This window comes from Mytilus californianus, unplaced genomic scaffold (genome assembly GCF_021869535.1).
Source record: "Mytilus californianus isolate M0D057914Y unplaced genomic scaffold, xbMytCali1.0.p SCAF_2, whole genome shotgun sequence".
In the NCBI taxonomy this organism is placed as follows: Eukaryota; Metazoa; Mollusca; class Bivalvia; order Mytilida; family Mytilidae; genus Mytilus; species Mytilus californianus.
Genome location: NW_026262668.1, coordinates 86773797 through 86787566, shown reverse-complemented (window position 1 = coordinate 86787566; position 13770 = coordinate 86773797). Strand labels below are relative to the sequence as shown.

Genomic DNA, 13770 nt, shown 5'->3' with positions numbered 1-13770 from the left:
CCAAATCAAGATGGTATCATAAAATTTTTGAAGGGATTACTTTAACTTTAGAAAGCTTGAATCCATTGCTTCCCATTAAGCAGCAACTCTCTTTCAAGGACAGTGTGATTGGAAACAGAAGTTCTGGAATATTGTATCAACTGTGAGATTTAAACTCACTATACAGGCATAGCTGAAATATTGTATCAACTGTGAGATTTAAACTCAATATACAGGCATAGCTGGAATATTGTATCAACTGTGAGTTAAACTCCATATACAGGCATAGCTGAAATATTGTATCAACTGTGAGATTTAAACTCCATATACAGGCATAGCTGGAATGTTGCTGCATAGAAATGTAAAATTCATGATTTGAAAACTGAAATTATCTCTTTTGTTGCAAAATTTAGTTCACAATCAACCTTCATTGTCATTTTCTAGATGTAAGTCGAAAAATGTAGTGAATGCCCTTATATTTTCCTTATTTTTATATTAACTGTATCTGTGGTACCCTTTATTTTAAGTTGGAATAAAAGTGTTCAACTTGGTCTCCAAACTTTGAACTATTTAGAGTGACATCATCTATATACTGGTGGCAGACACAGACATGAAAGTTTTAGGATAAAGCTAGCTACTTTGCAGTCTTCTTTTGGTTGGGTTGTTGTCTCTTTGACACATTCCCCATTTCCATTCTAAATTCTATTCCTGTATGAAATCAGCCTCATATGGATAAATGAATAAGGTTGTAAGAAGAGGTGCACGGTTGGTTCCCATAGGAATGCTGATTTGTCTCTTAAAAAACACATCCACTAAAGTAACAAATATGTTTTAAATTAAAAAATCAAGCATCTTAATGTCAGTAAAAAGAGAATTTTTAGTTTGAATCTGAGTGGTTTTGAACAAAATATTATTTATCCTTTCCTAAAACAAGATACTGTCAAGTGGGAAATTTTCTCAAGTGTTTTATTTTTGGATAATTTCACAATTAAGGTAGATGGGGTGTCTAAATTACAATCCATAGAATTGTTTAATAATTTGCCAAAATGTAGTTTATATCATGGTTTTTTTTTAAAAAAATAATAAAAAGAATGGGTCACGGGGCATATTTTCACGCTACAGGTTGTGCAAAATTGACAGATTTTGTATAGATTATGCATGGAAAACCCAATTTTCTGCCATAAAACGAAAACTACACCATAGAATTTTGAGATAAAATATGAGAAGATACCTCAAATATTATGCTTTCTGATAAGAAAAGAAAAAATGGGGTCAACGGACCCGTTTTCTTGCTACATAATAAAATAGGTAAATTCCTAACACATTCAATTGTAAAAATAACTTTATCTGAATTATCTGCCCTTACATTTGAGTTGCCACCCCTTATGTGGCAAAGTTGGAAAAAATTGAATCAAACAAACTTATTCTGTTTTTTGTAAAATACAACCATAAATATGATAAAACATGTCATTTTCTATATTGATATGAAAATTCTTACACATGAATTACCTTCTACTCTAAAAATTTGCACATTTTCTTAAAGATCTAGACCGATTGTTTTATGGTATTTCAAAATCCAAGATGGAGGAAGACACCCTTAAGGTAGAAATTAAGAAAGAAAACTAAACGATAGAATTTAAGTTAAATTATAAGAAGATTACTTTTGTAATGTGTAAACACATGTTCATTTAACTTCATTATAATATGAACTTTTTATAATTATACATTAAATTACGGTTTTGACTGAACATGGAAATGAGATAGTGTGAAACCAGTACAATTTCTCAATATTTTGGTTAATTAGGTAGTTTACCTTTAAATTATGGTAACATTAACTTGTACACAAGGTCCGCAAATTGTCAAAAAATATCATAAGGACTTAAAGAGCTACCGTCCCGCATCGAGGTGTCCTACGAATAAATTTTCTTGTTCAAGGTGCTTATATGGTGAATATTAATAATACCACTAACAGATGATTTTATTATTTTTTAGGTGCATTAATGGTGTCAACTTTAATTGGACCTTCCACAGTCATAATGATGATAGCTGGGTCCTATTTGACTGTGTTTAGATTGGACCTTCTGGCATCCTATGCCATAGCCCTTACACCAGCATTCATTTACACCATACTTTGCTTCACAGTAAAACCCAAATACCAGATCATGGTGGCAGAAATCTTAAGTGCGGTCTATTCCTTTATAATGATGGTTGTATTTGTTGGGTGTATAATTACAGCTGTCAGAGAAAGTCCGTTTCATCCTAGTGTTATCTTCTTATGCGCAATGGTTTTCATTTTCTTGTTTGCTGCTGTTCTACATCCTTGGGAATTCAGCTGTATCATATACGGAGTTCTCTACTTTCTGTGTGTGCCCAGTGGATTTTTACTTCTTGTCATTTACTCGCTGGTTAACATGAATATAGTTTCCTGGGGAACCAGAGAAGTTCCAAAGAAGAAAACAAAGGCAGAGATAGAGGAAGAAGAGAAAAAAAGGAAAGAAAAAGAGGAAAAAAAGAAACAGGGGTGGTTCAGTCGTTTCATGCCAAAGTTTCAGTTACAAGATCTAAAGGGTTTGATGGACATTACCAAAAAGGAAGACAAAAGTGTAGTTCTTTTAGAACAGATGAACAAAAATATGGAAATGTTTATGAAGTTACAAGGTAAAAGTGGAGCTGTACTAGAAGAAGTCAAAGTGGATGAAATAAAGCCTCCAAAAAAAAGAAAATCTGTCACATTTGCTGGAAGTATGTCAGATAGTGACTCAGATGAAGAGGAAGAAAAACGGACAAAAGAAGAAGAATATATTTATCAGAAAGAGAAGAAAAAGAGAAATGACCTCAAAAATCCCAAATGGTTAGAGCTTAAAGAATTTCAATTTGGACACACAATGCAGATGAATGAAGAAGAAGTAGATTTCTGGCAAAATTTTATCAAAAAGTAAGTTCTTTCTGATAATAAACTTCTTTACTATCCAGTGATTTATCTTGAAACCTGATGTGGATAATATAAGATAAGAAGATTTAGTATGTTTGCCAATGATAAAAAAGACCCATTGGTGGCCTTGGGCTGTTTGGTTGTGTTGTTGTCTCTTTGACACATTCTTCATTTCCATTCTCAATTTTATGATTTCATTAAACTACTACAGCAATCCCTAAAGTGTTGTTGTTAAATATTAGTATTCACAAGTCACCTTAAAGTTCAAAGATTTTAAGTACAATTTCTCTTGATAAAATATGAAACCGGAAATATATCAACTATATGATATGGACAAATGGAAAAAATCTGTCCATTCTTGACTTTGTCAGGCACTTTTTAAAGTTGTGGCTTAAACTTGGTTTCTATGGTTTCTAAGGCTCCATCAGTTTAACTAAAAAAAGAAAAATCACACCTCCACACAAACTTAATGTTTTGTGCCCAACACAATTAAAAACTATAATTAGGTCATATTTTTTTTATTTTTATTTTCAGATACCTAGAGCCACTGGATGCTAACAAAGATGAACAGAAGAAAATTGCAAAGGAACTTGCTGAACTACGGAACAATGTTGCAGCTGGGTTTGCCTTTATTAACCTAATTTGGGTAGCCATCAACTTCATGTTCCAGTTGAGAAAGCCTGCAGTTATAACCTTTCCTTCAGTTGTATGTATAACTGCCATTGTTAATCATGCATTTAATCTTTGAAGATACAATGGGTCTGTTTGAGTTCAAGGGTATAAGTTTTCATAAGTCTGTTTTTACCATTTCCATACTTTTTTTAATTGCAAGACAAACTTCTAGTTTAATTTCTGCATAATTCAATTCATTAAGTATGAATATTAGTATAAATTCTAAGAACTATTGTTTGTCTTGTGTTTTTCTTCCTTTGACTCATTGTTCTTTATTTTAACCTTAGTATCTTCCCGTCTTTTTTGTTACCATATATCAGTAATATATTATAGATTAATTGACTTACTGGTATCAATGTATGTAATCAGGTTACTCAATATTACTGCAAAAACCCTTTTATAGCAGCTTGGATGCTTGCATTAAGGATGCAATGTCCATTTCAGCCATTATGTTCATTGCTCTTTTTTTTTTGGTACAAAAAACTTTTTATTCAAAACATTTCTAGTGTGTACCAAACTTTAACAGGAACTATGATTTTTTTTTTCAATCATTAATGAGAGTGAAATAGTGAAATGATAATTCACGCAGCCAGTTTGGTTCAATTTTGTCAAAATAAGCTAAGAAACATCGCTAGGCATGTACAGCTATTAAAAGGAAAAGAATGTCAACATTGAAAGTGAAACAAGGGTAAACCATTTGGTTGACTGATTCGATCCACAAAAACTCATTCTTATACAGGTAAAAACGATGGTTAACATATTTTTTAACCTATAATATGAAATCAAACAGACCTAGAAAATACCAATTGCATGTGTTTGCTATCTATTGATATGTATATTTATGTTTAAATGAGGTCACCGAGATGGTTAATTGAGGTCACCTAGATGGTTAATTAGATGGCGTCTAGACCAAAATACACACAAATGCTAATAAATATTATCGAGTCCATGCATCATAAATTGTTTATTTTAGACTTTTTAAATCTTGGATATACGTTTTAGTATGTTATAAATAAAATATGAGAATTCAAGTCAAATCTGTGAACATGAATTTGACAGCTAATGCCCCTTTAAGGAGTAAGTATAGAATGCAATATTGGGTGAGGAGCAACATATTTTACTCATCAACAATGCTCTACTTTTAAGGTATATCTATATCAAGGGAAGATCAGTAAAAATATCAGTAAATATTGCAATTTTATTTTACAAAGAAATCACCTTGAAACATGTGAAATATTTTATATTATAATATAAATTTGATTCTTCAGTTCAAGAAATACATTTGTTTTTATCACTGCTACACATGCAAAAATACTTCTGATTTTTAATATAGGGAAAACTTTATAACTGACTAGACACTTTCAACAAGGAAACTATTAAATTCTGATATGCCTACATTCTAGAAACCATTACTGAGGGTAATATTTATCAATTAGGGACTTTTTACAATATATATGGACCTGTTCAGATTATATTGACCGAGGACGAAGTCAGAGTGTCTATATAATGTAACAGGTCCATATACAATGTATTGACTGAGGAAAAGTACTTAAATTAGATATTACATATGGTTTTTTCTGTGTATTTTACATTGTATTTTGCAAGATTTTAATATTGACCGTCAACACGTGTGTGATGTTACACTTTCACTGTTTCACTTTCACTAATGTTTTAGCACTGGAAAGTAGAATCAAGTAGGAATCTAACAATATTTATTTGTACTTTTGACTTATAGACACTTTGTATATATCTGTATATTATTTACAGACCAATGCAGAGAATGTTGATGAAGACAACATAAAGATTGATGCTCTTGGATTAATGTTTGTAGTATACTTTGTTGTAATACTTCTGATCCAGTTCATTGGAATGCTAGTGCATAGATGGGGCACATTCATGCATCTTATTGCCATTACAGAAATTCCAAATCCATGTAAAAAAGATATTGATGAACAAGTTCGTGACAGTAAAGATAAACAAAGAAATGCAAGAGATATGATTCGTCTTTGTGAAGAAATTGTCGGTGAGCCAATGCCTGATTATCCAAGTGATGAGGAAGAAGAAGATTCACGTGATAGAGCAAGAGAAGAATTGTTGAGGAAGAAAATAGAAAATAATGCAACACAAGGTGTTTCAGAGAATCTTCGAGAAAGTCAAAGAAATCCTGGCATTGGAAGGTCTCTGAGAAACACCAGAGCAGGAAATCTAGGTAGCACCCGAACACGTCTCGGAGAAACTGTTAGAGATGGTAACTTCAAAAGAATGGCTAAGACAATATTAGCCCGCACACAAAGAGAAGTTTTCAATAATAGTGAAGAATCTGGATTTAAACCTAACAATTTACGCCAAAGGGGTAAAACTAATCAAGATCCCTCCAGGATGAATAGTGAGCCTGTGAGGAAATTTGGTCACAATACACCAGTGTTTACTGACTTCATGGAAAAAGTAAACGAACGTCAACTTAACACATTGGTAGAAGGGGCTGAAAGGAATGGTGGAAATTTAGGAGGTTTACGTTCCACTTACAATCCAAGAAATGCTGGTATAGAAGATGAAGAGTCAATATATGATGAAATTCCAGGAGCTGGTACACTAGGTCGTGCTTTCCAAAAGAAAATACATAAAATGGCAAAAACTGGTGTGAGGCCATCTGATAGAAATGGTCCTTTGCAGTATTCTAATAACATAGAAATGCATCATCGAGATATAGAAAGAGGAAACAGGTTATGATTCGACAACAAACTAATTGAAATTTATTGAAAAAAGGTGGGTGTTTATTTAGTTTTGATAATTTTTAGCTTATTTGACTTTGTTAGCTTTTCTCATGATTTGCTGCTAGTCACACATCTGTTAGTTAGCATTCATAATATTTTTCATATTCTCCTTTGAAACACCTCAGTCAGTTTGAACCAAACTTAGCAATCATTAACTTTTGAGTGTCATGTTTCAAAATTTGATCTGAAGATTAAACCAACCAAAAATAGAACATAGGGATAAAGCAAGCAAAACATTTTTAATGATTCAACTTTTATATAATCCTTAGGGCTTTTTGTACAATGTATATGTTTTGCTGGCATCATCTTTTTTTATTGTTCATGAAAGAAGAGGACGATCTTTTCTGGTGAAAGACATGATTCGAGAAATAGCCTATTAATTAAAGATATGTGGGCCCTAAAGTTTTCATTTTGTCCTATAGCTTGTCTGTCCTACAATATACAATGGTTTTTTCAGTATTGGGTATTATTCTCTTTAAAATGAAATAAAACAAAGCAAAATATTTTTCATCTATCAATTGCAGTTATTACTATTCATTTGAAAATGTTTTTTTTTAATCATTATTAGTTTTTTCCGTTATGCAACTCTTGAAAATGCGAATGAATCTGAATGTTTATAGATTAATCTTTAATCTTACATACATGTAATGCTTTACTGACAGTTGAAATTTTACAATTGGGTGAAACATGTCCGGTTAATTGTATCTAATATACAAATATTTTACCTGTGACGACAGGTAATTTCAAATCAAAGTACTGAAGTACTGAACATCGAATGACTGCAAGTTCTTGTGGATGGTCACAAGCAGTTGTCTCAGAAAAAAAAATCACATCTCTATACCTGAAAGTGAGGTTAATGTACAGATATAAATTTTTCTTCTTAGACAAGTTCGTGCGTGGATGATAAATAAATGACATGGAATTCAAACTCACCGTAATAAATATGATATTGAAGTGATACAATTCAGTATACTCTGGTTTGTTGTTATATATTATATTAATATTTGTATATTACAGTTACAAGTTTATATAATTTTCATCCATTTGTATATCATTCTATTCTACAATATTAATAATAGTGCAGTGCAAGTGCATGGTGGACACTCTTCTGTAATAATTCGATTTTTCTAATAGATTGGATTTGAGTAGGCATTCATATTTTCCCGCCAAACTTTCAATCTCCCATGCAGAGTTATCGGCCCTTGAGAGAGAGCGAGGACCCATAACTCTGCATGGGAGATTGCAACCGTTCTTGAGATATTCTTCCGCATGCATTAACACACATTTTCTGTACGTGTGCATAGATATTAAAGATTTTTTACTTATATATATATTTCTAACGACAAAACATTTTCATATTACTAATTTATTTTCTAAAAAAAATATTTTTAGGAGTATCCATTGAAAAAATGAATTTATAACAAGCGATAAGGGATGTTATTTTGCACTCGATAATGTCCGCGTATTTATCATGTTTATAGATCAGTTACAATCCCAACACGAAAGTGACGTAATGGAAATCTAGGTGACAGCAATACACTGGAATGCCCTCATGGTCATCCGATGTAAAAACCATGGGAGATGAATTTTGATTTCACAGCTGGGTGCCCAAGATACACGAATGCTCCATTTATTGTAGTAAACCATTAATAGGGTGTAGATGGGGGTTTACAAAATAGAGAAAAATTGGCAAAAAATATAAAGAATCGAGAAGAAGGACCAAAAAATTAAAGAATAGAGAATAATGAGGTGCTTAAATATAAAGAATGGAGAATAATGGACTAAAAGTATAAAGAATAGAGAAAAGTAGCCAGAAATTAAAGAATACAGAAATGAAGTACCCCTTCAAGACCCTCCTTTATTTCAAACCTATAAAACAGGTAGTTTCAAAAGCATGCGATGTGGATTTTGATTTCACAGCTGGGTGCCCAGGATACACGAAGGCTCCGGCTCCGTTTAGTTGTAGAAAACCTTGTCAGATATCGTTGGTGCACTTATGGATTCCCTGTGAATATGATTAAGATACACACACTTGCTGATTATAAAAATGTAATCATATGAATTTTTTCTTTGAAATTTTTTGGCTTTTAATCAATGATTGTTTTAATTAAGACTTATTGGTTTTGCTCAGTTCTTCTTATTATTATTATTCTTCTTCTTCTTCTTCTTCTTCCTCTTCCGCCGCTTTTAAATTTGAACTTGTCCGCACCCGTTCTCCAAAACCGCTTGTCAGATTAACTTAGTGTTTCACAATATGCTAGACTAACATGTCTAGTGGTGCAATCAGGGTTTTATTTGTGCATTGGGGTTAATAAAGGGGTACTTTGAGGGGCAAAAAGAAAGGAGGGTTTTACTATAGAACCCTATGGGATTTTATTTTTTAAAATTTTCAAATGATTATAAATTGAAAACCGTTTGTGATAGACACAATCTTTTTAATTGAAAATGTTCTAAATGATAAAGCACATTAAATGAAATACAGGGTTAGTCCCCAGGGGTCACCCCCAACCCCTGCCATTTAAGAAAGTTCTAATATCTTTTAAATGGTTGAGATCCCCACCCCTAAACCATATATATTCTGGTTTGTCATGCTAAGATGGTTTGAATGACATACAGGGTTAGTCCCCAGGGGTCATCCCGACCCCCTGCCATTTGAGAAAGTTCTAATATCTTGTAAATGGTCGAGATCCCCACCCCTAAACCATATATATTCTGGTTTGTCATGCTAAGATGGTTTGAATGATATACAGGGTTAGTCCCCAGGGGTCATCCCGACCCCCTGCCATTTGAGAAAGTTCTAATATCTTGTAAATGGTCGAGATCCCCACCCCTAAACCATATATATTCTGGTTTGTCATGATAAAGCACATCAAATGAAATACAGGGTTAGTCCCCAGGGGTCACCCCCACCCCCTGCCATTTAAGAAAGTTATATTATCTTGTAAGTGGTCAAGATCCCCACCCCTAAACCATATATATTCTGGTTTGTCATGCTATGATGGTTTGAATGATATTCAAGGTTAGTCCCCAGGGGTCATCCCGACCCCCTGCCATTTGAGAAAGTTCTAATATCTTTTAAATGGTTGAGATCCCCACCCCTAAACCATATATATTCTGGTTTGTCATGCTAAGATGGTTTGAATGATATACAGGGTTAGTCCCCAGGGGTCATCCCGACCCCCTGCCATTTGAGAAAGTTCTAATATGTTGTAAATGGTGGAAATATATATTCCTGTTCGTCGTGTCTCGAACATTTGAATGATGTATAGGGTCAGTCCCCAGGGGTTCCCCCCACCCCTAATGTTCTAGTATCTTGTAAATGGTCGAGATCCCCACCCCTAAACCATATATATTCTGGTTTGTCATGCCAAGATGATTTGAATGATATACAGGGTTAGTCCTCAGGCATCACTAATGCATATAGTTTACTGGACCAAACCAATTTTCACTGGACTTTGTCCAATGTCAGGCAACACTGGGAATTTCGAATTATGGGAGCTTCGTTTGGGAGACTTCGTAACAGCATCCTGTTACAATCATTTCTTGTTTAAACAGATCTTTAACAAAAATTTAAAAAATGTTAACCTGTTCTTTCTGAGCTTCCGTTTGACTAAGTTTAACCCACTAGCAATACAAATTGACCAAGTCTAATGGACTACTAGTACTAACTCACTGTTATTTTCAGGTTTAAAGAGTATATTTAAAGCCTATAAATACACTAGTTTTATTCAAAGTGTTTAAAAACAAAGATTTATTAACATTTCAAATCCTATTTTCATACTGTCCGAAATATAGCACTCTTCAATCAGCCACATCAGTTATAAAATTAGTTATTATTTTCTCTTCCGTAATCAACAATGGCGGATCCATGCTTTCTTGTCAATCATTTCGTGTCACATGCCGAGTCACGTGATCGTAGACACTGTTTTAATTACAATTTGACTGGTCAGTACAGGAAGTGACCAATCTCTGTGTTATAGTAGTCTCAGTTCCCATTAATAAAAAACCATTTCTGAATTTACAGTATTTGAATTCCAGGAAAAGAAATAAATGTAATGCATAGATATCACTTTTAATGATACAGACTCCTTGGAGCCTCTAATTATCACACATCTAATTTATATTTCAGTTTATTGCAATTCAATTATTATTTAGGCAATAAAATCTTTTCAGACAATACATTTGTTGAAGTAAGATTCCTTAAGTAAAATGTTGGTGTTTTAGTAATTGTTTTATTATTTTCTGTTTTAGGAGGAACATTTAAAGATGGCATTCAGGGGAAAAGGACATTGATGTCTGTGATATTTATCTTTTTGTATTTATACATATATTGTAATTATATATCTATTTGAAATATTACTGGTACAAACTGTTTTCATGATTAAGAATGTGAATTGAATACCTTTGTTTCTACTGTTTGTTTCTGATGTAAAATGCATGTGATTTTATATGGTATTTGTTTTTATAGATAAGTTTTTTTATGTGTTTTATATTATATTTACCATGCTTTACCTTGAAAAGTGTTTAACAAAATGTTTTACATTTGTTAAGATTTTTACAACTGCTAATGAAAAATTACTGTGAAGTTTTGATTTCCTATGCAAAATTCATTGAAGTTTCATGTGGAATTTCTACAGCTTACAGTCTTCTATAGCTACTAATACTAACACCTAAATAACAGAATTGAAAATAAATCATGTAAATTTAAGTAATCTTTGCAGTGATGATTATATCATGGGCAAAATTCTGCTCTTAAAAAAGTATTAATGATGTAATATTGTATAATAACTGCATGTACATTAAGGCATTAGTGATTTGTTTACTTAATAATGTCTCTGATCACAAAAAAATCAATCTTCAGAAAACTAATTATTCATATACATTATAGTTTACTAACAAAGAAAACACAAAACAATGATATTCACATTGAAATCTTGTTGTAAATTTTAAGATTTGAATAGAAGAAAACTTTATACCCAATTCATTCCAAGGCAAGTCAAGTAATGTGTTTGTTTATATAGTCTGTGTCAGATTGAATGATGTCATGTTTTATTTATGTCTTGTATTAGTTGTCAGAATATTACGATAAGAAATCAGTGAGGGGAACAACAAGTGAAAATTTATCAGTATACATAATGAAACATTGAATATTTGTGAAATATAAAGCATGGGATAAAGTAGATATGGCACTTAATTGTGAAAAGCTTCATTTCAAGCTTGTCTTGATTCAAAACATGCACAGGTACCCTGCAGTTTTTGTGTGCATATTTGGGTGTGTCCATCAGCTTTGCAAGAAATTAAAATTGCATAGGTCATTGTCAATAACTTTGACTTGATCTATAACAACTTTTGTCTTGACTTCTATTTCAGTATCACATATAGTTGCTCTATCTTTAGTTATCCTTTTTCTGTATGCAATATGGATTGTTTGGAAAATTTAACAATTTGTTGTTGAGAAGATTGAGAAGTGTGTAGTACAAATTGGAATACAAGATTATTTTTTGGAATTTTGAGATGTAAGAAAACATACAATATAAAAAAAATATCCTAATTCAAATTTTCTCTTTTATAAAGACATGTGAAAAAAATTATATTAAAATTTTTAGCTATTAAAGCATGTAAGCGGAATAGATAATGAAAAGAGATTTTAGGATATTATTGGTAGCTCATGGAAATGTAATGCATACTCTTAACATAATCTGAGCATGAACAGAAATATATTTATATAGATTCCACCACTGCATCAAGTGTGATACAATGTGTTTCCTCTCAAAAAGCTTAAATTTCTAAATTTAAACTTTTGAGGCTTGTGACGTTGTCATTTTGGATAAATTTATTCTAGACATCCTGAACAATCTCTGTGGAGATACATTACATTTACTCTATGCCAATATGATCTCAATGGTCTAAAGGGACCAAATTTGATTCTGCATTCAATGATGACTATTTTATATGATTATTAAACTAATTAAATCAGTATTGTGCAAAGTTAAAAGGTGAGTTTACATTATTCATGCTACCGGTACTTGATCTGCTTGTTTATATAGAAAACATTATAACATTTATACTATTTATTAGCATTGTTAATGTGTAAAAGCTTATATAAAGCTACAGTTAGTTATTTGGGAAAGGTTGAACACAATATTATATTTGTAAAATGTGTCATATTTTGATATACAATATATAATCATTTTTACATATCATTTATATTCGCATGGAAATGGTTTTGTTAATGTTTTGTCTTCAATAAAATCTGTTGTTTTCAAATCTTTTCCTCTTTTTTCCTCAATAAACCTTTTAGTGATAATGGACAGCCATGTTGAAAAGAAGTTCCTCATAATTAAAAGATTTGAATTAAAATTTTTAGGACGATTTTGTTAAAAAATTATATTTATGTCTCACCTTTGATAAAAGTTACAGAATGCTAGATAGACATAGGGATTACAATCCGGTGGGGACGGCATAAACTATTTGTATTAAGCTTTATTTTTCAGAGGGAAGAAGACCTGAAGGCTTCATACCTCCCATACAGATACCATATGTTAGAAAGTTTCTGTCTGTCATATGTCCATTGTCTTGACCTCATTTTCATGATTCAGTGACTACTTGAAAAAAAAAGTTTTTATGTCATGTAAATTTCTCACTCGTTATGAGTAATAAGATAACTATATTTGGTATATGTGTTCCTTGCAAGGTCTAAATGTCAGTCAGACAGGTTTCACCTGACCTCGACCTCATTTCATGGATCAGTGATCAAGGTTCAAGTTTTTAAGTCTGTTTCTCAGATACTGTAAGCAGAAGGTCAACTATATTTGACGTATGGAATGATTGTAAAGTGTACATGTCAGTCTGGCAGGTTTCATATAACCTTGACATTTGCACAGTTCATTGGATTTTGTGTTTTAGTCTGTTTTTCTGATACTATAAGCAATATTTGGTGTGTGGAATGATTTTACAGTGTACATGTTAATCTGGCAGGTTTCAGTTGACCTTGACTTCATTTTCACGGTTCATTGGTCAATGTTAAGTTTTTGTGTTTGTTTTTCCTAAACTAAAAGCAATAGGTCAACTATATTTGGTGTATGGAATGATTGTAAGGTGTATATGTCTGTCTGGTAGGTATCATCGGTCCTTGACCTCATTTTTAAGGTTCATTGGTCAATGTTAAGTTTCAGAAGTTAGGTCCTCTTCTAAGATACTATAAGCAATAGGTTAACTTTATTTGGTTTATGGAACAATAATAATGTGTAAATGGGCTTTGTTCATTATTGAAGGCCGTACGGTGACCTATTGTTGTTAATTTTTGTGTCATTTGGTCTCTTGTAGAGAGTTGTCTCATTGGCAGTCAAACCACATCTTCTTATTCTTATATGTATGTCTGGCAGGGTTCATCTGACCTTGACCTCATTTTCA

At 32.3% G+C, this 13770-nt stretch overlaps 1 protein-coding gene across 1 annotated transcript in view; it reads left to right on the top strand.

The window, feature by feature from the left end:
* LOC127730360 (uncharacterized) overlaps positions 1-12624 on the top strand; it is a 115460-nt gene extending 102836 nt beyond the window's left edge. The window contains exons 32-35 of the mRNA XM_052238730.1: positions 1972-2914; positions 3446-3617; positions 5351-6349; positions 10609-12624. Of these exons, the coding sequence (XP_052094690.1) occupies positions 1972-2914; positions 3446-3617; positions 5351-6313 (2078 nt within the window). The 3' untranslated portion in view covers positions 6314-6349; positions 10609-12624. The remainder of the gene's footprint in view (positions 1-1971; positions 2915-3445; positions 3618-5350; positions 6350-10608) is intronic.
* Positions 12625-13770: the final 1146 nt, after the last annotated feature.